The sequence below is a fragment of the Plectropomus leopardus genome, chromosome 2 (assembly GCF_008729295.1).
Source record: "Plectropomus leopardus isolate mb chromosome 2, YSFRI_Pleo_2.0, whole genome shotgun sequence".
NCBI lineage: Eukaryota > Metazoa > Chordata > Actinopteri > Perciformes > Serranidae > Plectropomus > Plectropomus leopardus.
In genome coordinates this window covers 1,408,889-1,436,691 of record NC_056464.1, presented here as the reverse complement: position 1 = coordinate 1,436,691, position 27,803 = coordinate 1,408,889, and the positions used below count along the sequence as shown (strand labels likewise).

General features: G+C 41.4%; 1 protein-coding gene across 1 annotated transcript; it reads right to left on the bottom strand.

Moving 5' to 3' along the window:
* Window positions 1-575: 575 nt before the first annotated feature.
* On the bottom strand, window positions 576-25,596 carry efcc1 (EF-hand and coiled-coil domain containing 1). The gene is made up of 8 exons (XM_042498644.1): window positions 24,845-25,596; window positions 22,590-23,029; window positions 6,431-6,579; window positions 4,992-5,127; window positions 3,725-3,881; window positions 2,443-2,601; window positions 1,476-1,545; window positions 576-1,328 (listed from the first exon to the last, which is right to left on the bottom strand). The coding sequence occupies exons 1-8, from the start codon at window positions 25,505-25,507 to the stop codon at window positions 1,195-1,197; spliced, it is 1,908 nt and encodes a 635-aa protein (XP_042354578.1). The 5' UTR covers window positions 25,508-25,596; the 3' UTR covers window positions 576-1,194.
* Between the last annotated feature and the right edge of the window lie 2,207 nt (window positions 25,597-27,803).

The window sequence follows — 27,803 nt, the reverse complement described above, 5'->3', positions numbered from 1 at the left end:
AAATAAAAAGTCGCAGCCTAACTGTCAGTATTTACAGTTTGCAGGACTTTTTATTGGTCCTGTTCATATGGCACAAATACAGATGAGTACCTGAATGCATATACATACCTGGTAGATACAAACTTAAAGTTATATTTATCTAAAGTCTAAGATCCCAACATTACTGACATTAATGACTGAACATCATGAATTCATAATTACACGTCATTTAGTATCCCCAGGGTCACAAAGCACACACCCATGGTGTTCTGGTGCATGTCAGCTTCATGTCTCTGTACACTTAGTAACGATACAGCCTGCTCAGGTTGTTACCATACATTTATCTTGATACACAGACTTAGATAAATGAAGCAAATGCAGCGAGACGTATTGTCAGGCGTGTTGACCAGTGGAGGTCGAAACAGTTCACAGACTATCATATGCCTCATCAAGATTTAGCTTATTTCAACATTTTCACATTCAGAATCTGTTGTCATTAAAAAAAATCCATATTGTATCATGAACATAGACTGTATACAACATGACAGCTCCCCCAAAGTGTAAACTTTTCAATCTGGATCGCCCCCAGGTGTCTGACTGCAGTGTAGGTCTTAAAGCCCGCCCCTCCACATTAGTGAATGGGACATAATCCAAACTGAAAAATAAAGTATACACCAAATTAATTTTCACCAAAGATGGCTTCTGTCACTAAAGGTAGTTTTCATCACCCTGATGTTGGTTCAGGTGATTATTATAAGTATTTTCTGCATTCAATTGAGCTGCTCACGACTGGTTGGAAGGGTGTTTTGGCAGTAACTCCCCCACTGCGGATATCGCCACTGTGCAGACTCCAGCTTCAAATGACACCACCAGTGCAAGATGGCAGTGGCCATATCTTGGATATTTTAGCCTCATAGTGGGGTTAAGTGGGGACACGTCATCCATCTTTATATACAGTCTATGATGAGAAAAAAATCATGTGCAATAAAAGATTGTGAAAAAATATGTATTTGCATGAATTTCTTAATATGTGATAAAGCTATACTAATTAACAGCTAACATACCTATATAGGTAATAGTGTCTGAGGAGTATAGAAGCTACATTATAATACACTATACACAACAATCTGCTTGTTTTTTTCCAAACTGTGAAGCTTTCAGTGGTCTTTAAAAAAGCTGTTGGAGCATCCCTGGCCCAGCAGGAGGCAGTGTTGATTAGCAGGAGATGATGAGGGCATTGAGAGACTGCTGACTCTGTGTGCGCTCCAAAGGTCCACTATTAGACAGAATCTCACAGGCAGCCAGTTCATGATAGAGAGCGTTGAGCACCTCTAGGATGTGTGCTTTCCCTGTGCAGAGAGAACAGATGCAACCGCTGTGGGAATCATGTTATAGACAACTCGGCGAGACTTTCATTTAATTCCCTGCCCTACATTTTCATCATCACATTTTACAAGACTTGTTTTGAATTTATTGGGCGTGTGAGCTCTACTAACCATGCTGTGGGTCGCTGCAAGACCCCAAAGTGCTGAGCAAGATTTTTCCAAGAGACCTCCGAGAGACATTCTGAAAGAAGAGAGAGCCATTCTCAGATGATCAGGCAGTTAACAGACACTTTGACAAGCAGTCTGAGTCCCATCAGCACAGAGGCTCCCACACATGTTCAACAACTGAAATGAATTTGCTCTCAGATCTATAATCACTCCCAGTGTTAGGGTCAGACCATAAAAGGATGGACAAAAGACTGTGTTATTTCTAAGACTAGTCAGACATCTGTTGGTGGACTAACAGGTCAAGGTAGACTTTTAATTCAAATTATCAGTAAGTAAATGTCAAAATGGAGGTTTGTTCTTGAACAATACTAGTCAATACTTGAATAAATCTGAGCAAATTGGATTGATTATTGTCAAAAACATGAGAAGAAGGCAAAAATTAACAAGAAAATTTGTAAAACGAATAAATAAAATGTGTACAAGAATGAAAAAAGTACAAGAATATTATGTGAAAATAAGTAAAAACACAAAACAAACAGAAACAAAAAAAGAAGCACAAAAAACAAAGAAAAAACAGTTTGAAAAAAATAAGTTTGAAAAATGTTTTAAATAGTACAAGAAAAGTGATGTTGCTCCAGGTTTCAAGGGTTAATTTGCTTCTCTTTTGATGTCTGACCACAATAATCATTCCAGTACAGCATGGGTGGATTTCTCTCAATACAGTTGCCAACAAAACAAAATTTCATTACTGTGAGTCTGAGTGAAGTGTTTTAGTTGACATGATGGTCTGACTGCTGTTTACAGGATTTTCCACTGAGCTAAAAATCAAAACAATATGTTTGTACCCAAAAATGGTAAAAACATGAGAAATATTGACACAAAACCTTTTTAGTGGCTTCAACCCCAAGATACTGGTATGGACCTCTTCAGAATCAACAGTGCAGGTACTCTGTGTCTAACTGTTACTAACCAGGTCTCTGAGCTGCTGCAGGAGCTGCAGGATGTCCACAAGTTTCTCCTCCACCAGCGACAGGCGAACCCTCTCTGTCTCCAGCATCTGCAGCTCCATCTGAAGCAGCTCAGTCTCCTCAGCCTTCTGCTGCAGCTCCTGCACCAGAGAGTCCTTCATCTTGAAGACACACCACACACATACACAGCAGTCACACTACAGGGCAGTAACCTGACATGGGCTCATGTCAGGTTTAATCATAAGCAAGTTAGAACTAGAACCAACACCTGACCAGCCCCGGTGATAAATACTCTGACTACTGCAGTCATTTGTCCTTAGATTGAATGCAGAGTGTAACTTTTCTCACTAAAGACAAAAGCCAGATGTTAGTGGGTGTTAGTTGGGTTTTGTCCTGTGGGGTAAGGGGTTTAAGGAAATATTGAAGATCGTCTTATTTTGTGACACAAGATATATTCTTAGGCAGTACATAATTTGACAATCTTACAGGAGAAGCTGGATATATCGATCTCGTAAATGTAACATGATTGCCCTGTAAGCCTGCTAAACATCTTAATACAACAAAAACATACTCAGCATAATGCTCGTCAAAAGTTGAGGGCTAGAGTGATTTTCAGCCCACAATGTGCTATAGGTTTGTCTGCCAAAAAGGTTTGAAATCCCTGCAGTGCACCATTACGTCATAGCATACTGAAGGACAAAGGTCTCACCCTACACATCCTGCACATAAACAAAGCCTCACAGTCATGACTTTGTTTAGTTTGAACTTTTCGTCTTCTGAGTGCTGAGACGTTCTGGAAACACATTACGTCACAGTTCCCCTCCCGCCCGTCTTCCTGTGTTGTGAAAATACTACTCGACTGTAGCAGGAGAACTTTAATTCATGATATACTTAAGTGTCATGCTGGACAAGAGGGGAGTGTTTTTGTGGTCAGCTCCAGTGGGAAACAGCTGCAACCCCCCCCCCCCACACACACACACAGACAAACACAAAGACTGAGGGAGGTTGTGGTGCGTCTGCCGGTGGTTTGGTTAGGTGGAAGCTGCAGGATCAGGCCACTAACTGTGGTTTAGCCTTTGAAGCTTCCACTTGAATAACAAGCTTCACCAGTCCTCTCTAATCGAGTTTAACACCATACACAGAGCCACAAAATGACTGAGGCTGTAAAGCGAGGCAGAGCACTGTCCAGAGAGAACAGTTTGTAATAAATACATGCAGCAAAGCAGGCCAGAAGATACTGTAGCAGCCCACCCTGGCGTGATGGAGGTCAATAGTGGTTTGTACCTGCTCCATGTCTATCTCCGCCTGGCTCTCCTTCAGCTCCAGCTGCTTATGCAACCTGGTCACCCTCTCCAGGAGCTCCACCACAGCGCTGCAGCTCTCCTCGCTTCTCCAGCTACCGTACTTTGACATCAGCTTCTTGAATGCCTTGTCGTCGCACCTGATCAACAACATGGACCAGAGGACAGAAAGTCTATCAGGCTCCACAGCTGTCAAACAGGATCAGAGATTGACAGATGCTGGGGAAATGATGCATCTCACTACTGTGTTGGGGCAGGTGGTGTTTGTGCATTTTAGTCTTATTCAAATTCATTTGCAGCACACTTAAACAAACTAGCATGGTTTGTTCTAAAATAATCACTCTTACACGTTTCAAATGTTTTCTGAAACACCATCAACACTAATTCCTGCTTTTGGTTTTAAATCTTTCAGACTCTCACATCAAACTAATATATTTGATATGTTATTTGACTGTAGGTATAAATCTGTGTGGTTGTTTATGTTTTAGCCCTGCGATAGCCATTGAACAGGCTGCAACCTTATGCAGTTATAGTTATAGGTAAGCACTAACCATGCCATGATGATGCCATTAGTACTATTAGTAGTCAAGTTTTAGGCTCTTTCAGCATATTGCTTAGTTTTAGGGCACATTTACTATGGGGGTCATTGGGGAGCATATCTATGTCCCCAGGGCCCTAATTTCCCAGAGTACTAAGTTTCCAGGCCCCTATGTTCCAAGGGTGGTAGAGGGAGAAGTTACAGGACTGTAAACAGCTGGCAGTCAGCAGGCAAAGAGAGACGGCAGGGAATAGCGGCTTATTTTTTACATCTAACTTGGTGAATAAAGGATTTATTTCAACCAAACTGGAGCTGGTGATTGTAGAAACAGTGGACTTACTAACAAGATTACTACAAGGAGTAACCAGTACTGTTTGAGTGACAGGGAGGGTTAAGTATAAGAGTAATGCAGGTATAAGTATGCAGGGAGCGCTGCATACTTATACTGTCATGTACCGCATACCCCGGTGAGATTTTAGAAAGGTATGAAATGTTACATACTGCCCAAGTCTGTTAAAGATTTTTGTTTAATGCTTAATTTTGCTCCAATAATTGCTCAACATAAGGTATAGGGATGCAGGGGGCGCTGCATACCTGTATAAATGCAACGCTAATCTGGAACTATGCTGAACACCATGAAACAGTGAACCTTGAGCTTGCTGTCAGATGGGGCCCTGCTTCAACATATGGCGATGATATAGATGTGTGGTACCTTTCCCCACAGCAGGACAGCCTTGTCAAGATCCTCTTCACCTCGTCCACCTGCCTCTGCTGATCTTCAGTCCACTTATCGTCCTCCTCGTCGGACGCTGCCTGGCCCTCCACTGAACGAAACAGCTGCTCCTCCACTGCACAACACAACACAACACACCATCAGCATTCATGTAATTGCTTTTTTCTTTATCATAGAGGCTGGTAGCCAGAAGTGTAGGGAAGCAAAGTATTGAGATCAGAGCTGAAACAGTTTATTAATCAGCTGATTAAAAGAAAATGAATCTAAAACTATTTTGATGACCGATAAATAGTTAAGGCAAAAACATCATGTGTTCTCTGGCTCCAGCTTCTCCAGTGTGAGGATGCTCTGCTGATGATGGGGTATGGACTATGGGTCGAACAAACAAGCAATTGTTGAGTTTTTTACTTTTCTGATCCACATTTATAGAATATATCTTAAAATTAATTGACCTTTTAACCTATTCAGAAAACAGTTTTAACACAAAAAATGCATTCACAACTTATAAGCAAAAAATAAATAAATAATTAGAATACTTTATTAAATGGTTTTTCCCTGTCCACTAAATGGTCTCTCTAAATAGACCTTTTTCAACAAAATGTGAGATAATTAATTTTTCATGAATGTTTAACTCATATCAGTGACTGAGGTGATCCTTTAAAACACAATACATATATATATTTATATTTTTGTTTTGTCATTGTGCCTCAAAATATCCTTGATTTCTAAAGTGTTATTTTTTTATTATATTTATCTTTCTTTTTGTTCTTATTTTCAGGTAATTTTCTTTCAACAGTTTTAATAATTTCTTACTAGTTTTTGGGCCATGTCTTGATAGGTTACTTGTTGCCTTCTCCCTATGAGTTTGAAAGAAACCAATCCAATTTAATCAGGTTTCAAATGGTTAAACTGTATTTCCCCTTTTCATTTTCCAGTGATCCACTGTCTATTCCAGTGGATGGATATTTTTTAAGAAGTAGAGTAAAGGCTATGAACCTTTCAATGGATTTTTTTGACACTGTTTAAACACAAATGACATACTTTAACAACATGATTTCTAACATGAAACGTGCCTTGCGCTTCCTCCTTTCCTCACAGTCAGCCATGCTTGTTAAACAAGGGGGCGTGGCTCTACTGCAGTCCACTTTAGATGATGTGGAATTTGGGTGGAGTCAGATGACAGTAATCATAGATCTAGACATCCTAGAAAAGTTTTCATTGACATGTACAGAAGATCTGGTAGGGCTACTCAGTAATGAAAATAATTATTAGCAACAGCCCTTCTAGTGTGTGTGTGTATATAATGTACTTTAAATAGTTAGGCTGGTTCTTCAATCACAGAATGGTAAATGAATTACTCTCTTCATCATCAGAAAATGTCGACTGCCCGGGAGAGCCGTCAACACAACAAGTCTTACTCTTATCTGGGGTTGTCACAGCACGCCCCGTCGGAGAACATCGGTCATGTTGGGAATCCAGGCAGCACCTCTGGCCTGTCTTGCTGCCAACACTCTGCTGCTGCTCTGCCCTGTTGCTGCTCGGGAGTTGTAGTTTTGACACCTCTGACCTGAAAGAGAGCACTGTAAGTTTAGTTTAGCTTTCTGACTGCATGTTCTCCATGACCCCATCATGCTCCAGTGAATGTCTCTACACATAAACTGACACTGACCAGGGGCCGAAAACTGCTCTTCAAATTTGCACAGATGAGAAAAGTTTGGTCCAAACCAATTGCCAGCATCAAAGAGAACATATCATGTAACACAAGGCAGTGTGTATTAAGCCACATCTACAACCACCATGATATTTTTACAGAGGCCTGTGATGTTGTGCGCCAAATCTGGGTGGGGTAATTGAAGCCAGACATATCTTTAAGGCATTTTACAGTAAACTGGGTCAGTGGTAGAATGGCCCTGTTACTGTGCAGGAGTTAGCTTGTAAGATGTGAGGTAAAAGCACACGGGAAAAATTCAAGCAAAGATTAAAAGCACATTCTGGTCTCTGTTATGTTTTCATCTGCAGATGGAGAGACATGTAACACTTCAGTTCTATATGTCATATTTTCCCTTATGTCAAAGACACATTTGTTACTGAAAAAGAATGAGAGAACCGTTTGTGTGGATCAATTTCTGTGTAATGGTTTGAGTTTTCTACATTTCTCCTGCTGTCTGCTCTTTTGTGTTGGGGGAAATCCGATAGGGGGCCTTCGTAAATCACAGAATAAGTGTTTCCAGATGATGATGATGTCTTGCAAAAAAAAAGAAAAAAATGTCAAAAAAGGTTTTCAACAGCCTGACTCTGAAAAGAAAAAAAAGTCACGGAGCACTCATGCTTATATCCTGTTGGCGCAAGGCAGACTATGCTGTAACACATTATACTCTGCGTCTACTTTAAGGTTTCTTTGTGCAAACGTGGGGAGAAATGACTGACTTCACTGAAGGTCAATAATTGCAGCATGATTTCAGGCAATCAATCAGAGAGTCATGTTTAAATTAGCAGGGGCCACAGCAAAGGAAAGAGAGTTAGTACACAAGGGGCAGCAGCTGCAGCCAGACCAACATGGAACTGGTGCATGGACGTGAACGCACACAAAACTGGCTGGTTGCTATGGAGATGCTTGGACACTGGAATGAAGTGGTGGAAGGCTTTTTCAAATGCAGGAGCTGGTGTGACTAATTGCACATTAATTGACAGTGGTTGCAGGGAGCCTTCAGCCTGTGGACAGTGAATACTGTAGCAATGCCACAGTTTTGGGCTCACGCCTTTCACTCACATAGAGGTCAAAGATGACTTTGAGCCTTGAGAGACAAATAAGGACTCCAACAAACAGCCTCAGCTTTAAAGTTAATAAAAAGAATGACCTCCCAAGTGTCAGATGAAAACTAGCTGTAATTTGTTTTTGTCTGTGCTAGACTGTTTCCCATCACATGGTTTGACAGTGATTGTGCTGAGCATGAGAATTCCAACTGGATGAACACAGACACCTGAAAGGAGTCCAGACAGACAGGATAGCGGTCAGACTGTGGGGCGCAGCAGACACAGACAACATTTGATGAGGCTGCTCAGCTCTTGCAAATGTACCAAATGCAATTGAGGCATGGGTGGGTTTGACCTGCCAAAATGAAAATATCTATTCATTTACTTTTTTTGCTGAGAGAGAGAGCAAGAGAGAGAGAGAGAAACTGTAGACTTTAAAGTGTAATATTTTTACATTAGTGTGTGATGATGAATTGTTAAAATTAAACTCATGTCAAACTTCTAGGATCTATGAGATGTGTTCACAATATACACCACTAAAAATGTTTAACATTTTAGTTTCTGAAGGGGTTAAAGCTGCACTTCACCACGCATCTTTAATCACAATATAATGTGAAAGGAGTTGCTCAGAGTGATGTTATCACCTGATTTATAGTTTGCCTCAGCTTTGTTTTCAGTGAAAAGGCTTTGAAGTACAAAGTAAAGTCCCTGCACAACACCAAGTGACACTTTGTATAGCATTTGGCTGCAACATTTTTCCTCTAAGGAAGACCACAGCTACAGAGCTCCCCTAGGGACATGGTGAAACTTTATGTGTGTGTTCCCTCACAATATGCTTTGTGTTACCTCGAAGAATCTTGCGTTCCATTGTAATATGTTTTCCATTTTACTGCAATAAATTTAAGGTTCTCTTGCAATATTTTAGTGTTATTTTGCAATACTTTGCTTCTTTAATTTTTTCTGAGCCATATTCCCACTCAGCTACAAGAGTATGGATCAGCTCATTGAATTTTACTTTGAACTGGGCATAACGTATGCTGACATAGAAACTATTGTTACATGATATGCTATTGTTACCATTATTGCTGTGCTTCTCTCCCCCTCTCTCTCAATCTCTCTGTCTTTCTCTTTCCTCCCTCCTCAGTCGTGCTTCCTGAGGTTTCTACCATGAGTTTTTCTTGGTCTTAGTGCAGAGGGATGTCATATGCTGTAAAACCCTCTGAGGCAAAATGTGTTCTGTGATAATGGGCTTTATAAATAAAACTGAATTGAACTGAATTGAATTGAATTGAATTGAATTGAATTGAACTGAACTGAACTGAACTGAACTGAACTGAATTGAATTGAGGTGAACTGGATTGAATTGAATTGAATTAAGAATGGCTAACTCCAAAGCTCATTCAGTGACACTGCATGATTGTGGGCTACTGTAATTTACATTTAGGTTACACATGCAACAGTAGCAAGATGACTCACTCAGGTGCACTTTATAAAACCGAGACAGTTTAGAAATTAGACGGCTAAGATGGTGGCTGATGAACTGTCTCTCAAACAGCCTGAAACTCAAGCGGCATTAATCTATATCTGTATAATTTTATGCCCTCATAAACCTCATTTTTTATATCAGGCTGTAAACATTTTAATGTCTGCTGTAAAGATGGACATTTGAACATGGGGGTCTATGGGGACTGACTCTTTTTTGGAGCCAGCCACAAGTAGCCTTTAGAGGAACTTCAGGTTTTGGCACTTTTGCATTAGCTTCATTTTTCAGCCCCAGAGGTTGCCACTTGGTTTTAAAAGCATTAAACCTAAAGAGACAATTTACCCCCAAATCAAAAAAGCATATTTTTCCTCTTACCTGTAGTGCTTTTTTATCAGTCAAGATTGTTTTGGCGTTAGTTGCCCAGTGTTAGAGATATCAGCTGCAGAGATATCCAAAAAGAGACGATACCAAACCAACTGTCAAACCCTGTAATTGGAAGCATACATCTACTGCTAGCTTACCTAACGTTATAGCACAACAGCATGAGCCTCTCATCCAAGATGCACTTTGCCTCCAAAGCCAGCCTCAGCAGCTCAATGAGGACACATACTGGGGCACTCTTGACAACAGAATCTACTGCTGCATCTTCACACATGTGCAGCCCTACTGTGCTCCCCATGTGTTGCCATGTCTCAACAAGCTTCTTCCTCATCAAGCCCAAACAAGAGCTTCAGCCCTCTCTCGCTTATTGTCAACAGCCCCACCAGCACCCATAGCTCCAAAACCAACATCGCCAGCCCCTTCTGTCATCTTCACTGTAACCAATGGCTAGATAAAAAGGGCAGCCACTCATGCACCAATAAGACTGTACTATGTCACTAACAGTGCCACTAACTTACTGTCCACTCTTTCTGTGGCAGAGGCCACACCTGCACTGCTTGCCCTCACAACCCCACTTTGCAAAGCTAGGCTTCACTCTCAAAAAGTTCAACTGAAACAGCTTTCTGAGCTCAGATTTCCTAAACTTCCTCCATCATAGGACACCTTAACATCAACCCAAACATCAGTCCCCAAGACTGAGCCTTTACCTTTCACTTGCTATCAATCTGTACACCTATGCCGCTCCTACTGCGGGTTCTAGGGGGGTTCTACAATGGAAGACGACTCACAGCAGAATGGCCCCCAAAGCTCACAAGTAACTAGCAGAAGTTTAAAGCTTGACCCTTCCAAAAGTTCAGCCTGTAAATCCTGTCCTACTACCCCTGATCATCGACTCCCAGAACTCCATCATCAATAGCCTAGCACCTTCGATTCTATCCACATATTAATCAGCTTGAAAGTATTTCAAAACATGGCCTCCAGTCATCCACACTTCGGGTCAACTGACTGCACTTGTATAGTGCTTTTCAAGTCATTCGACCACTCAAAGTGCTTTCGCACCGCGAGTCACATTTACTCATTCACACACTGGTGGCTGAGGCTACCGTACAATGTGCCACCTGCTACTCAGTTTTAAACTGATGGAACAGCCATCACGATCAATTTGGGGTTCCATATCAGGACACTTTGACATGTTGACTTAAAGAGTTGGGGATCAATCCATCAACTGTAGTAATCAATGTACTACCTCCTCTACCACCTGAGCCACAGATACCCCTTACCCCTAATCTGTGTTTGGTCTGGCTCCAATCCGCCACGGCACACAGAGCAAATAGATTACACTCTCGTCCATGTCTTTACTTCCACTGGCTCTGCTGCATTGTGGATCGACTCCGTCCCAGCTCCGACAGTCTGAACCTTTGCGGATCAGATACTCAAAGCCTCTATTTTTGCCAGATGCCGGAGCACTTCACATTAATTCAGCACACAAGTAAGCACAGAACAGACAGGAAGTCAGAGAGCGACACATTAAAATATCCAGTAAATTTTCAGAATAATTGCTGTCTGATTGTATCTCACATAACTACGTCAACAAAACATCACAACGGGCGGATCAAGGCCTCTATTCAGCAGGTCAGAGGTTTTCAGAGGTCACTACCGACACCATGGACAAGGAGAAGCTAATTATGGAGGTGAAAAACCACAAAATTATCTATTATCTATTTTTTCTATTCTTTTCTTTCTATTTTTTTTTTTAAGGACAAGCATAGAAAGGAAATGGCATAGAACACCATATCGGCAGTTATGGGAGTGAATATTAATTCTTCTTGAATTGTACTGATACAATGCGCATTATTCTGTAATTACCACGGGAACTTCATGGTCTCACCACTCTAGCTGATCCGGCAGTGCTCACAGTGCTGCTGGTGGGAGCTGACAAATGAGGGAGCACGGAGCAAAACCCAAGCTTAGCCATACCACAACACACATACAACCAGTGGAAATCTTGGGTTCAGCCCCTCTCAAAGAGTTTTTATGCCAAGAGCAGGCTCAAAATCATTGGCACCTTCCTCCTAATGCAGGCTTGCTGTCAGTCTCTGTCCAAACCATCTGCTCCGTATACAGCATTCCTCATATTGTCAGAATTCTGGAAGCATGTTGTTGCCCAGTTTTTACGGTTTCCTCGGATGCTCCGAATTCACCACCTTAACTTTAACCCACGTGGTAGTGGTTGTGTCGTTAACATGTAATCCAATAAAACTGTAGGAGGTACATACATCAGGGCCTGTGCCTCTGTCACTGTATTTTGGAGGTCCTTAATCCCGAGTTGCAAAAAAATGATCAGTGCTGCTTAGCATTACAACTTTAAGAACTTTAGCTTTTTGTGCTGGTTGTTTTTTTTTTGTCTCACTTAGATGATAAATGACACAGAAATAAACTGAACAACATGTTCTTGGCTCATATATCAAGGTGGAGAATCAAGGAAGAATTTAGTATGCAGTTTGTGAGAAAGTATTACAGAAGTAGAACAGACAGATAATCAATTTAACATTTCCTGAGCTCTCTGGGTGGCATTTCCCTCTCTGTGATCACATTCCTTTATCAGAAGCATTCCCTTGATTTATCTGTAGCCAAAATTTAGACTTGGATTATTCATTCAGAATTAGACTAGATTAGACATTCAGAATAACACATATGCTACTTTCTCTGCACTGCATGGGTCTATTACATTATTCTTCACCAGTGGTGTAATGTAACAAAGTAATCATACTCTGTTACAATACTAAAGTATTTTTTGGGAGTATCTGCAATTTACTCAAGTTTTCACATTTTTACACACTTTTACTTTTACTCCACTACATTTCCTAAATAAAATGTATACTTTTTTTCCGGTGCATTAACCTCAGCATCTTAGCTACTTTCTACCAAATAAGAAAGGACGGAAGGAAGAAAGGAAGGAGGGAGGGTCAGCTGCGCAGATAAAGGAATTGGATTTTGTTCTTTCAGTCCTTTAAGTTGTGAAGAAGACCTGTATTTTCTTTAAGTGTAATGTGCGCTCCATTTCTAAAGTGTACATCACTTCCTTTTTTATTACCAGTATTTACTTGTACTTTTACTTTCAACACTCAGTTACATTTAATATTGTGAATTTGTGTTTAATACTTCAGTACAACAGATACCAGACACTTTGAGACTTTGACTCAAGTAATATTCTAATAGCTGACTTTAACTTCTACCATAGGCATTTTCTGATATCTGTGCGTTTACTCAAGTATGACTTGCAGTTACCTCATCCGTCACCATCCTTCACAAAGAAGGAAAAAGCTCTCCTGTCACTCTTAGAGTAGAGTAGTACTGGCATGACATTTAAGGTGCTGGCAGAGAAAATGCACTGGCGCTATAAATATTATATGTGAGAGTATTCAAAAGCCTCTGTCAGCCTAATAATTACACACACACACACACACAGACACACACAGGAGTAAAATTATACATGAAGAGCTCTATTGTGCTATGTCAGGGCATTTCTGATGAATAGGATCCTGTACTCTGCCCTATTAGCAAAAGTCTGAAGTAGGGCTGGTTAGTCCAGCTGTTTGTTGTTAGAAGCAGGACACCCTGAGTCCTCCCTGTGTTTATCACAGCACAGCACTGAAGTGAACTTTCCATCAACAACCCCCTCTCCCACCCTCACCCCCACCATCGCTGCTGTCCCCCCCCCCCCCGCACTCTCTGAAGAGCAGTTTCCCCTTTCAGGTGTCATCGCTCAATGACAGTCCTCTTTCTCTGCGGAGGTTTAAAATGGGGCCATGCTGTAAAACCCAGCTTGAACTTGAGGTTCAGTGCTTGTTGGTGCTGTGCAGCGTGACCACGAAAGGTCAGGGGTCATGTTTACATACAGCTGACGGTTATTAATCAAGTCCTCTTGGGTCACACCCCATCCAATGACATGGTCTCTGGGATACAAAAATCAGCTTCTGTGATGCGATTGTTATTTAGCTGAGGACCAATGGCTGTAACATTTACAGAAGCCTCAGTGAGCAAAGTGCAAAGAAACCCCCAAAGTCAAACAAACGAGGCTATTAAAAGCAGAGGAAAATATACAGGGGGAGAAGTCCAACAAGGGTGGGCAGCATAAGTTTATAAGATATTTGTGTGATGTATTTCTGCTGATGTCAGCATACCTCCAAACCAGTGGGAGGGAGAGCAGGGCAGTGGTTCAGAGTGAAAATGAGCCCACTTGGCAGTGTGGATTTTTGAAAGCTGTTCAAGAACAACAGTAAGGCTGCAACAGCAGATTGCCATGGGACCCAGACGTCCCTCGAGTGTGTTCTTTCCACATTATTTAAAGGGTAGGAATGCCGTGGCAACACCTGCTCCACACAATGCTGCAGCTCTTGTGCGGAGGCAGATAAATGGTCTGCTGGACCCTCCTCTCCCCTGCGCTCTCAGGAGCCATGTAGAGAGCATGAAAAGGCTCGGAGATTATTCCTCCCCTGAGGCCTGCCTTCACAGGGCCGGGGGTTAGAGGCACACAGAGAAGAAGTCTGCAGGCGTGCCAATAAAACGGAAAGTGAGTTTGAAACTTGCACACCTAGGACACATGTGCTATGCTCTCTGCACTATAAATGGAGACACCTGGAATCAAGAGGATAATAAAACTGAAGAAGTTCTGGATGAAAGAGGACCAAAGTTTGTTTTGATTTTGTATTTTTTCTTTAAAGCACAAACAGAGATGAAGAGCAGAATGAAGACATTCCTCTCTTGCCCGACTTGCAAAACATGTCCGTCATTGCATGAACAAACAGTTGAGTGTTTGCTTCTTCCTCCAGATGGTAGGCTGTCCTCCCCCTCATTTCTTTTTGTTCTCCTTGCTGTGCTTCCTATTGTCCAATCCCTCGGGCCCACAGAGCTCTATAGGCCACAGTGACTGATTTAAACTCCCTTTACCTCCTGGAGTAAAAACAGAGCTATGAGGGACACTTTTAGACAGTCCCTGTACAAAAAGACTTTCCTGTGCTAATAAACTCCTGTTAGAGGAGTGGCTCCCAGCAGAGTCTCAGCCTCTGCTCTGTTCTGGCGTACAATCCAAAGAAAGTTATGCAACAACACCCACATATCTTACGTTTCATACTGATGACCACATTTTCTACTGAAATTTGACTGCTCAAATGTTGATGGGAAGTGGAAAGGGGATTTTCTAAATGAGATTATTGTCCACCACCAAATACTTATAAAAACTGAAGAGTAAATCAATATACCGATCAGATGTTACAGGAATACTCCCACATTTGTTGACTGGAAACTGCCTGGCTCGGTGCTCAGGGAGCCAGCCACACCTCTAAATTAACACCTAACACACCTCTTTTTTTTAATCTAACTCCTGTCAAGAAAGAAAGTGTAGAAAAGAAAATGTTGAGCTTGCAATGTTACACATGCACTTTGCATTTGGTTTCCACTGAAAACTTTTGGTATAGTACCTTTGGAACCAAAAGTAACCCCTACAGACATGCACCTAGACCCTAGATCCGTCTGGAGTTTCCACTGCAAACAGTACTCTCAGGATGCTTTCACACCTACCTTGTTTGGTTCCATTGAAATGAACTCAGGCTCATTTGCACAGTTAGTACTGTTTGTTTGGGCTGGTGTGAAAGTCTTCAATTGAACCGAGGTGCGGACCAAGACAGCCTGAAAAGGGGAGTCTCAGTCAACTTCCAAATGGACTCTGGTGCGGTTTGTTTGTGGTGTAACAGAAAACGAACCAACCGATGGATTTTATGACAGCAGATATGTAATTTTAGTATAATTTCAACAGCTAAACCAATAATAAATCCATCTGCTGATCATGAAATCTGTCCCAGATCTCATACTTGATCCTGATAAAGGACAGCATGACATGGGTATCAGCGCAGCAGCAGCATGGGAACGCTAGTATTAGTTAGTATTACGTTAGTTAATACCATTTCTCATTGAGCTACCAGTTGCCTCTGGTGAGGGAACTTTTTCCAAATCTACAGCTCAGTAAAACAAACCTGTGTTCAGTATTGGGACGGGATTGTCTAAATGGTCCTGATGTCATCAGTATCTCTGCAGAACTCTCTCTGAAGCTGTCATATAAAGACCTGATTAACAAGCTGACAGCAGGTGATGCAGAGGTGTGTCTCTGTTGAGCCTCCAGCAGCTGCTGAAAAATGCCTGTTCTATAGTTCTTCTGTAGTGGAACATATATGCAGAGTTTTGTCTTCCATTATGTGTGAGCGTCACAAAAAAGCAATATACTAAGCACACCCACAGCAGCCTGATAACATGCAATACATTTGCAGTCTAATAATAGCTAATACTAATAATGCTTAGTCAGTCAGTTATTTTTCTGTGAGGTCTTTGTGACACCAAAGAACAAGAAAATATAAATCCTCTCTAAGCATCAAAGTGCTGCATGAACTTCTGTCAGTCCCTTAATTTGATTTCCTCACATGGGTCCTGATGATGCAGGGGGACAAACACCATAACTGTCCAATCAACGAGTTACCTGCCAGTGAGGAGAACCTCATGTTTACTCCAGGAACTAAATCAGAACTAAAATTTAAGTATGTATCATTTTTCCCCCTTGGTCCGGATGAAATGAACTACAGGTGTAAAAGCACCCTCAAATGTAGTCAGGGCTGCTGTTACTCACTGCTCCATCCACCTCCTGCTTTACTTCCTCATCACCAAATACAGAGAAATGTCTACACCTTGTTTATGGTCACAGTGCAGGGCTGCATGCCAACATATTCTGAACAAAAAAGAGCAGCCCAGAGTGACATGCTCGCTCTATGGGATATTTGAAAATAGCAGGCTTGTGCATTGAGTCCTTCTCAAGCAAGATTCTTTTCTCCAAATGAGGAATAGAATATGTGCAGTTCACATAATCCAGTTGAAATTAATGAATATTTTTTAAACACTTGAAGATCCGTCATTGCTAAAAGTGTGTGTCCTCCAAGAGACAGTAAGAACAGATGAAATAGTCAGAGTTGTCATGTTGAAATTTAAGGTGTGTTGATGGATTCATGTCACGCATTGAGTAACATTACAAATAAATGTTCCACCTTAGAAGTGTCTGTTCTTCTGCTGCACACCAACACCAACACCATTTTAAGTTAGACAGAAACAGTCTCAAAAATACAATATATTTTTGTTGACTATTTGTAGTGATGTTTACCTCATTGACAACAGTCCCCATGAGGTTTTTGCGACACACTGACATTGCCAGTATAATGTTATTTCACCATTTCACATTGAGCAGCCAGCTGCCTCTGAACTGCTGAATACCAGCTGGCAGCATCCTTGCTGTCTTTCTAAAGCATTGTGAACACTGATCTGCATGGCGATGATCTCCAGCTTTATAGCTACTCATAAATGCACCTCCATTAGCCAATCAGAGGCCAAACAACAATAAACAATGGATTTGTACAGTGGAACATCTTCTTCATGCGGCACGGTGGCGTCGTGGTTAGCACTGTTGCCTCACAGCAAGAGGGTCACTGGTTCGAAACCGGTGGCTCTAAATTGCCCTTGGGTGTGACTGTGAGCGTAAAAGGTTGTCTGTCTATATGTGTTTATAGTCTGGAGACCCAGCGACCCAGTGTACCCCGCCCTCTGCTGGTGACCTGTCCAGGGTGTCCCCCACCCCGATGACAGCTGGGATTGGCTGCAGCCCCCCCGCAACCCTTACGAGGACAAGCAGTTACGGAAAATTAATAAATTAACATCTTCTTCATTACCAACAGAGCCACTTAGTAAATCAAGCTTTGGCCAAATCCAGAAAAACATCAAAAAAATTAAGTTAGCACTTGTTGCTGTGCGAGCCGCAACGCATTACTGTTTGATAGCCATGGCCTGCATGCTATGTCATCTGTTATAATGAAATCCCTGATTGTCTGCCAATGTTTTCTGCTACACAGCGGACCCCTGATTTGCCCGACTAGACAGTGGTGGACTGAAATCATCTGGGGTGGCAGAAAGTTCAGACTGACACAAGGAAAGAAGCAGAATGTTGAGCTCGTCATCAGGATGGTCGTAACCAGGCTAGCTACTGGAGGCTGTAAACATCCTTTCAATTATAATATAATTTTCATACTAACACACACACACACTCTCCCAGCCTGTATCTCTGTTTCGCTGAGATCCAAAAGCAACTCAGTTAATATCATTACTATAGCTGTCAAAATTAGCGCGTTAATGGCGGTAATTAATTTTTTGAATTAATTGCGTTAAAATATTTGACGCATTTAACGCATGCGCAGATGACCCGCTCCATGAATCCCATACTTCCACTCTCTCAACTCACCGCATCCCTCAACAATGGAGCAAGAACAGGTTGGCCCTCTGAATGGGGAATTTGAGTTTCAAAAGAACAAAGATGGAACTACAAATAAACAAATAGTAATTTGCAAACACTGCAATAAGGAGTTTCAGTTTCACCGAAGCTGTTCAAGCTTAAAGTATCATCTCAACACTAAGCATGCATTTGTTGGGGCTTCCAGTGCAACACCTGGCTTGCGTGAGGCCACCCTGAATGAACGCAGGCCATTAAGCAAGTCCTCCTCGGACAGATTAACCAACACAATTGCCAAATGGGTTGCAAAGGACTGTAGACAGATTAGCATCGTTGAAAACAGGGGCTTCGCCGATGTTTTGAAAGTTTTGTCCCTTGACACGTCCTACAAGCCATCAACAAGAGGCACGATAATGACTAGAACCCACGAACTGTATGAATCTGAAAAAAAGAAAAAAGAAGAGGTTTTAGCTCAAGTGGAATATGTCGCCCTGACAGGAGACCACTGGACGTCAGTGAGTAATGACAATTACCTGGGAGTAACTGCACATCAAATCACTGAAGCATGGGAATTGACGTCCTTTGCACTAACTATAATAAAAACAGAAGAACGTCACTTTGCGGAGGCATGTGCAGAACAGTTCCAAACTGTAGCACGCAAGTGGGGAATTGAAGAAAAGGTTACAACAGTAAGGACTGACAGTGCACGCAATATGATCGCTGCGGCTCGTATTCTACCATTCGATCACATGCCCTGTATTGCTCACATCTTACAGAGAAGCATCACTGTGAGTCTCGCTGACAGCGGATTTGTCAGTGTGTTGGCCAAATGTCGCAAAATTGTGGGCCATTTCAAGCAAAGCCCAGCAAACGTAGCTGAATGCAGAGCAACTGTCACTCGGACCGAAGCAGGAGCCACTTATACAGGACGTTCCAACGCCGTGGAATTCCACGTTGGAAATGGTCAAGCGCTTGATCTGCAATCAAGCAGCAATAACAGCCACCCTGGATAAACAAAAGCATAAACTTGTTATGCTGACGCCACCAGAATGGGGCAAACTCCAGAGACTGGAGACCCTTCTAGAGCCCTGCCGGTAAGCCCGTCATCATAGTGTGACCATTCATTGTAGGCTGAAATTAAATTTATCAAATGAAAATTAAAGGTTAATCTCTTATATATAAATGTAACAACTTATGTTAAAGGAATTTACTTGTCTTCCTTTTCTCTCTCTCTCTCTCTCTCTCTCTCTGTCCCTCTGTGTGTGTGTGTGTGTGTGTGTGTGTTTATTCCACTGCAGATATTTAACAGGGATTCTGGGTGGGGAGGCCTACGTCTCCTGCTCTGTGGTACTACCTGCCCTCTGACACTTGCGTTGTGTATGGAAGTCTCTGATGAGGACCCTGCATATGTGGTGAGATTTAAACAAAAGTTCAAGGAAGACCTAGCCTCTCGCCAGGAACACACCAACAATGCATGGCTCAAGATTGCAACAGCCCTGGATCCACGTTTTAAAGACTTAAAGAGTGTGCCTAAGACAGAGAGAGAAGCAGTGTGGACCACACTTGCTGGCATGCTGCATGAAGAATCACCCAGAAGACCTCCACACACTTCTGAGGATGGGCCACCCAAGAAGAAAATGAGACTTCTCCTGCAGATGGACTCAGATTCTGAATCAAAGGAAGTGGTACAGCCTGACAGAGCCATACAAAGGTACAGGGCAGAGCCCACCACTAGCATGGAGGACTGTCCCTTGCAGTGGTGGGCATCTCATGCAGGAGCCCATGGCAAGCTGGCCCCGCTGGCTCGCAAATATCTGACCACTCCTGCATCCTCAGTCCCATGTGAGAGGCTGTTCTCTGTTTCAGGTCACATTGTGAACAAGAAGAGGTCAGCCTTGCTCTCAGAAAATGTGGACAAGTTGGTTTGCCTCAGCAACTGGCTGAAGGATGAATAGATAAGTTCTTTTGGTTTGATAAAAAAAGAAAACTGTATTATCTGTTACAGAAAGAACGTTTGTCTTAATCTTATTTACACTGATGCTCTGCGTCATGGAGCTCTTATTTGTCTTTGCCTGAGAGCATATAGTTTCTGTTAAGCTGATTGATGAATCTAAAGTGTGTTCTGTGAACTGAAAAATGTTTATGGATGAACCATAGTGCCTAGTGTAGGCTAGATTCAGATGATTAAAAACTACATTAAGTGACTGTTCAGTTGAGTACTGTTTCAAACCCTTTCAAACTGTTGCAAACAGTTCAAGCTCTGTTCTGTTCCTCCTGTGGTTTTACTTATGTGTTAATAACAATAACACCATCCTACCACATTGGATTAGTTATAAATAAATAAACATATGTATGTTAAATGTATATATCTGCTTTCTGTCATTTATTTTTACATTCCCACAAAATATACAAAAAACATGGCATATTTTGGACATAGTTCGAATGGTGATTAATCATGATTAATTAATTTTTAAACTGTGATTAATCTGATTAAAATTTTTAATCGTTTGACAGCCCTAATCATTTACTTGTCACAGCAGTTTAGACATAATGGATAAAGTTACGGCCGATCATTTCAGCATCTCTAAACCCCCCACATATGATCCGAGACATCTGTCACTGACACAGAAAAGAAGTATGACTTCATTTCTCAGAGTCACACTTTTAAGCGACATGTACAAAAACTTAAAGCATAACACCTCAACTGACACCGTACTCTGCCAGAGTGTCCTCGGATGAAACGTGACTGAGCAAGCATTGAGGCTTTCAGTGGGAATATTCATGGAGCTGGGTTGCTAAGATCTATAGGACGGGGGGGTTGTGTGCTATTGTTCTTCGGGGAGCAGAGTGAGAGAGGCGAGCAGAGATTGATGAGAACGGTCAGTCTGCTGAGGTCCTCACTCAATGGCTCTCTCTTGACAAGTCAGAGCCTTTGTGGTGTTGAATTATTTGCCATTAGGGTATCAATGGGAGGGCAGTGAAAAGACTTTGGAACGCAGTCTGCATATATTACCGGAATTTAGGGTATAAGAAGGGGTTGTAGCTGTGAAATTTGTCATTTAAATCACCTAAGATAGGTAGTGGTGAGGACTAACCCTTTAAAACCTGGAGTGACATCACTATTTTTGTGCTGCTTTTCACAAGTATTTAAACCTTTGAACCCTGAGCACATTGATGCAATTTCTTAAAAAAAAAAAACATGGGGAAAAAAGCAATTAGCAACTTGGTAATAAATGTTCCACACATCGCAGGAAATTAGTAGATTTAGAAAATTATTTTTAAAAAGCTAGGGGAAAATGTTAGGGGGAAAAAATAGGAAAAAAAACTATATGTATAATTATCATTATTACAGATTTAAAATTTTCTTGTACTTTTTAAAAAAATTCCTGATATTTTTTTAAGGAATGAGGCACATCTGCTCAGCTTTCAAAGGGTTAATCATATGGATCTGGTTGTATGTGACAGTGTGTTAGAGTCCACAACAACAGCATCAGGTCAATACAACTCTTTAGGGACATCTGTTACCTAAGAGGGCCAGAGCTGCAGACAGTGGTTATATGGTTGAAGCAGAGACAACAGACACACAGATGAACATTAAACCAATGGCTTTGTATTCTTAAAGCCCAATTACACCTTTACTTCCACCAAAATGAATAGCCTCGTTCCCAACAGTAGCTCAGGCAGCACCGACCTGCCACACACGATGCCTGTTAAATAAACTCAAACACTAGAAGGCTGAAAATTTGGAAAGTAAGCAACATCAAGGCTTTATAAGAAGCATGGCTGAGGTTTCTAGGCATGATGCCAGAAGTAAACAGAGTCATTTAACTTTAGGAGGGATTATAATTCATTATGGTTCATTCTGGCCATAAAGGCCTTCCTAATACAATAACCTGCCAAAACAAGCCCTCCTACATCACATGATCAACAGCCAGACACTCGTTTTGCTCAGGCCCTGACAACTGATTGGGCTTTTTTAAGAGGTAAAATAGCTCTTTGTCTAGTTCCTGCTCTCTCTCTGTGACCTCAGGGCAGTTTGTGTTTTGATGCATCGACATCACCAATGCAAAATCGCAACAAAATTTCAAGAAACATCTACATAAATGCATCTAAAAAATCAGTATCAAGGGTTTCAGATGTCTTTTGCAAGGATACAAACCTTTGAAGCCATTTATTTCAAAAACATGGGAATTACATATTTAAGATTATATTACAGAATTACTATGTTTTAAGCACTTTTTCATATACTTGTTTGTTTTTGTTTGACTTTTTTTTCCAAAATAATTCTCAGGTTATTTTCTTGTACTTTTTACTAACTTCTTGCTAATTTTTAGGTGATTTCTTCTTTCATAGTTCATTACCTTCGTCCCATGTTTTTGACAAAAATCAAGCCAAATTGCTCAGGTTTCAAAGGGTTAATAATCAACATTTAGGTGTTTCATAGTCTTTAAAAATGACTGAGGGAAAAATGGTGACACTCATGTTGTCAAACCACCTCTCCATATCTCCATCTCTCTTCAAATAATCTGTTTTTCTTTTCACGTAAATAATCAAACAAATGGAAATAGCAGAGCAGACTTTTGCGCAATCACAGTAAAAATGAAGGAAGTGAAAAATGGAGTCATGCTACATGGCTTTTTACCTGTAGTACAGGAGCTCTGATTCCAGCTGGAGGATGTGCCTCTGCAGCACTGGCACATGACTGGCTTTTGCTTCCAGTTCCTTCACCTTCCCCAGGCCGCTGAGCAGTGCCTGCCTGGCCTCCTCCACCTTCCTCCTCATGCCCACTTGCTCCCTCTTCAGAGCTCTGTTGCAGTCCTCCAGAACAGCCACAGTCTCTTTAGAGCGCCACAGCTCCTGCTCTAGTCTCTCGTTACACAGCAGGGTTTCCTCTACCTGTCGGTCCCTGGAGCTCTGCAGCAGTTCCACCTCATTGATAATGTTCTGCAGGCTTTTCAGCTCGCTGTAGGTGCTGCTCTTCATGTTGCTGTTGCTCATACTCTTCTGGGCCGCGTGTTTCTGGTGGGCAGCAAAACAGCTCTCCTCTGGTTTATGTTTGGAGTGGCTTTTCCACAGTCCTACCTGTACAGAAGTGTGACAGGTGACAGCAGGGGAGGACATTTAGATATTCCCTAAAACCAACACTGCACCTACTTCCCACAGTAAAGGCCATTAATGTGAAAAACTATATGGCATTTGTATAGCACTTTTCTAGTCATTTGACCGTTTAAAGAGCTTTCATACTACGAGTGACAGCCACCCATTCTCACACATTCACACATTGATGGCTGAGGCTACCATACAACATGCCACCTGTTACTTTGTTTTTGTAAACATTCATATACACTCATACACTGATGGAGCAGCATTTAGGAGGACTTTTGGGTTCAGTGTGATACTTCGACATGTTGACTTGAGGAGCCAGGGATCAATCTGCCAACCTTGTGATCACAGGATGACCGGGGTACCTCCTGAGCCACAGCCACAGATGATACAAAAGATTTAACTAACATCATTTGCAACCATTTATCAATGACTTTCTTGACATTTATATTTAGAGGACTACATTTTGCAGTTTTTATGTTTGACAGCAAGAAACCTTTTTACCATTTGAGACACCTTTTACAAAGGGTTTATAAATTGCAACTAATGTCTTTCTTAATAGCTTAATAGCTTTCTTAATCAATTCTTGACTGTTGATAGATCAATTATAAACTTTTCATAAAAACTGTTGTGTGTTGGTGGCAGCAGTTGTCCTGTCCATGCCCTTCAGACAAGGTTGGGGGAGCGTCCTATAAGCAGCCTTGTTCCCTGATAGATCATATCTGATGTATACCTAAGATTAGAAATGACAAGGACTTTGGGGTTTTTTTCAACATTTTGAGGGGACATATATTAAGCAGAGGGTCTGGGGGTCATTCCCCAGGAACGTTTGAGTGACAAACACTATATTTCCTGCATTCTGGTGAATGTAATGCATTTTTTTGCCTTTTTTGCATCAATTTCTGATAGAAATGTTGTAGCACTTGCTTCAGCTGTGCTTATCATCCTCTGTCCATCTCTGATTTTCAACTGGCTTTGTATCATAACAATGTTGATGAACTGCGGTAACCTTCCCTCCATTTAACCGGTGCCTAGATCCCCCGCCCCCTCCCTTCATCTCTTCAGGACTCTTAAACTTGGACTTAAAACTAGACAGTGTTGATCTGATATAAATTAAGATTACTTTTCTGCACTGTCTTGTTGTCACCTAAAATGTTTTCACAAACATATTTTAATGCCCTGTTTACCCCTAATGTCGAGAGTTTGTGAACAGGAAGTGGGCACCATACTGCTTCCTGCACAGTAAAACTTGAGACTGCAGCACTGATCAAATATAAACCAAGATTGTGTTCCTGAGTTGCAAATTTCTAACCTCAAATGTTTCCAGAAACATGTTTTAGCTCACTGTTTAACTGGAATACAAGGTTGGCCGGCCGCCATTGTTTCACATGGACCGTTCCACAGTACGTCACCCACCACCATCTTCGTTTGCACCCATTTTCTCTATTTTCTCTGGCTATAGCACCACTTTCAAAACTATCAACATCTTTCCACTGAAGAGACGGTTTAGTTTTATGTGAGTTTTGTGGCAGATTGCAGCCATTGTTTTTGAGGTTGCCCAACACCTACTTTAGGGGAAGGCATTGAGTCACATTCTAGCAGTTTTTTAAAAGTGGGCTACAGTTGTTACTTTTATTTTCTGTCACTCTTGGAGGGACACGTCCCCCACGTCCCCCCAAAATCTACGCTCACAAGCGTCATGGTGTTCAAAACTTAAACACGGTTTTGTGACTTTATCCCGATATTACTTCTCAGAATAAGCTCCTGCGCGGCAGCAGCATCCGCAGCTCTCACCTGCAGAGCCAGACAGCGGGCATCACTGCTCTGAAGAGCAGCTCGCATGTCTTCAATCAGCTCCCTCAAACTTGAGTTCTCATCTTCTAGTTTGGCTATTCGGTCCTCTGCCTCCTCAAGCGCCACGATCTCCTCGTAACACTCCTTGGTGCAGGCTCCCAGCCTGCAGCCGGAGGCGTGCCGACCCTCCGCTCCACTCAGCCCCACACACAGCAGCTTCTCCCGTCGCCTCAGAGGGCTCCTCAGGCGGATCTGAGTCTCGATGTGCTCGCTGTCCTTCCCGACCAGCATCCGGCCGTTCTCATACTGACAGCCCGCCTTGTTGCTGAAGTATCCGCACAGTTTAGCATGGAAGTGTCTGAAGCTGAGCTCGCTGGGTAAATCGTCCAAAACCCCGGTGCACTCGGTGTCCTCCGAGTCTTTGTTTAGTCCCAAAACTTCACACAGGATGTTAAAATCCTCGGCGGGGATTTTGCCTCCACCTTGATAGTCCATATGATGAAAAATTTCCTGTAGATACTGATCCAAGCCGGTAGCCAAAACTATGATTTCGTTCTCCACTCCCCGGTCCAGTCCGTAATGGTAAGCCAGGGTGCTGACGATCCATTGTGTCCTGCGCGCTGGTCGACTGTACGGATCACTGGAGTCTCCTGCATCCATCATTTCTACTGAGAACCATGGTCATTCCTCAAACTGATCCCCGTCGCTGCAGCATGGTCCCGTGTGTGCCCGTGTTCATCCTCTCTGCTGCAGCTCTGAGCGCAAGAGCTGAGCTGAAATGAGGCGTGTGTAAAAACAGAGCACTTTTGAATTTAGCACTGCCCCCAAAATCCACAAGCAGAGGTCCCAACCAGCAGCCACTAACACACCCACAGGCTTGAACGCTCTCTTACTGCGTTAGCCGGACTCCAATTGCCACCAGGTGTGTAAACTTCTGTCATTTACTTGGACCTTGTAAAGATGTAAAATGGCCAAAAGACTAATATGCCGGGCTGAGGAGGAACCTATTATATATATATATATATATATATATGTATACACACACACACACACACATATAACACACATATATATATATAATTGTATTTTTTTTCCCCAGAAATCTCTCCCTGCTTTATAGTGAATCGGTCATGTTTAGAATTTTGGATTTTTGCTTATAACTAGACCAATGCTATTGATTTTCTTACTGAGTCTGAATTTTAATTAGAGTTGGTACTACCATCAGTCCGTGTGTGTGTGTGTGTGCGTGTGTGTGTGTGTGCTCTTCACGTTGAAGATCAGGGCAAAACCTCAGGGAGCCTACTTCAATTGATAGTTTCTCACCACCCCCCCCATTTAAGCCATGGGTGTATTATCAAACCCATTCATTGCTGTCTTCAAGTCCCAGTCGTAAGTTACAACTCCATATTCTGTAAAATAACCGAGCTAGTTCAATAATAATAATAATAATAATAATAGGTCTGTCAAACGATTCCGTTTTTTTAATTGCAGAATTTCAATAATTAATCAAGGTTAACTGCATTTTAAATCACATTGTTGTAATGTAAAGCACGTCTGAAGAACATTTTTGGTGACTGGCTGCTAATATTTAAAGAACCAAAGATTTCAAACCTTATTTGTCCCATTTTACCTGAAGTTGCAAATTTCCTGACTGGACCATAAAACTTCATGAGGAAATACCAAAATAAATGAACCACAAGCTTCCAATATTATTTTTTTGTAAACAACTACTTTGTGTGAGTTTAGGTTATGCTTTCTTGTCAAGTTCAAATTTCATTTTCCCTTTGTTCTCGTTGTTTGTTTGTTTGTTTGTTTGTTTGTTTTTTCAGTGCATGATTGTAAAACGTTAGTTTTGGCTTTGGCATTTTCCTTTCATGATATTTATAAACCTGGAACCGATATGAATCTGTTTGTTTTCTTTGTGCGGAATTCTGACATTCTCAGCAGCACGCGAGGCCAGCTGCACGCCTCACTTCCTGCACTACAGTGGTTGTCATGGCGACGTGCTGCACTGAGAGATCCCAGGTTGAAGTTTTTGTGACAGATCACTTTACCAGGCTACTTATTTTACAAAGTGAAATGAGTGATTGCAACGCTGGAGATCACAGTCCAAGTTAAGAGACAAGAAATAGAGGTTGTGATCAGCTGACACAACAAACCGTTTCACACTGACAAACGTTTCATCAACATTTCAGAGTCTTCTCATTCGGACCGACAGAGTTTGAGGTGAGCACACAACACAAACAACTGTAACCAAATGTGTTGTTTTAATATCAGCCTAAACCATTATAGCCTGACATTGTAACTGCATGGTTGACATTTTTTGGCGATCAAATTGCTTTTCTAAAAACTTACCATCATTACAAAATGAAATTTTGTAATGATGTTTTTTTTTATACGATGCATTTTAGTATTTTGATTATACTGTAATGCAGTTCAATTCTATTTTTAAGATATTAAATTGACTATTTGCTTTTTCTACCATACATTTTATACAAAGTTTTTTTTACTAGACTCATTATTAATCGTAATTAGTTTTATTTGTTTTATGTTTTGACCTGAAAAATAAAAGACATAGAGAGAAAATCATTGGAAAGTTTTTTTAAAAGGAAAACAATTACAGAAAATCCTGTTTAGACTTAGCATAATTATTGTTATAATATATGATAAACATAATATCTTACAGGAAAAAAATATTTTTAGCACTTCTTTTCAGGGCGTTTCCTTGTTTGTTTTTGTTTTTAATTTTTTTTGTTGCAAATTTTCAGGTAATTTTCTTATAATTTAAAAAAAATTGCCAAAATTTTGGGTCATTTTTGTAAAATTAGTCATTACCTTCTTCATATGTGTTTGAAAGAAATCTGGCCAGTTTTCTCAGTTTTCAGAGAATTTAGTTCTTCTCAAGGTATTTAGTTATTTTCAAATGAATGTATCTCTGGTTATCACGTGTTTTCAGGGA

What these genes read in the sequence shown, in the direction of transcription:
- efcc1 (XM_042498644.1), bottom strand. Translation starts at nt 25,507, where the DNA reads ATGATGGATGCAGGAGACTCCAGTGATCCGTACAGTCGACCAGCGCGC. An exon ending in CCCGCTGTCTGGCTCTGCAG is followed by an intron (nt 23,030 to 24,844) that starts GTGAGAGCTGCG and finishes ACTTCTGTACAG; the next exon opens with GTAGGACTGTGGAAAAGCCA. An exon ending in TCAGAGCTCCTGTACTACAG is followed by an intron (nt 6,580 to 22,589) that starts GTAAAAAGCCAT and finishes GCTCTCTTTCAG; the next exon opens with GTCAGAGGTGTCAAAACTAC.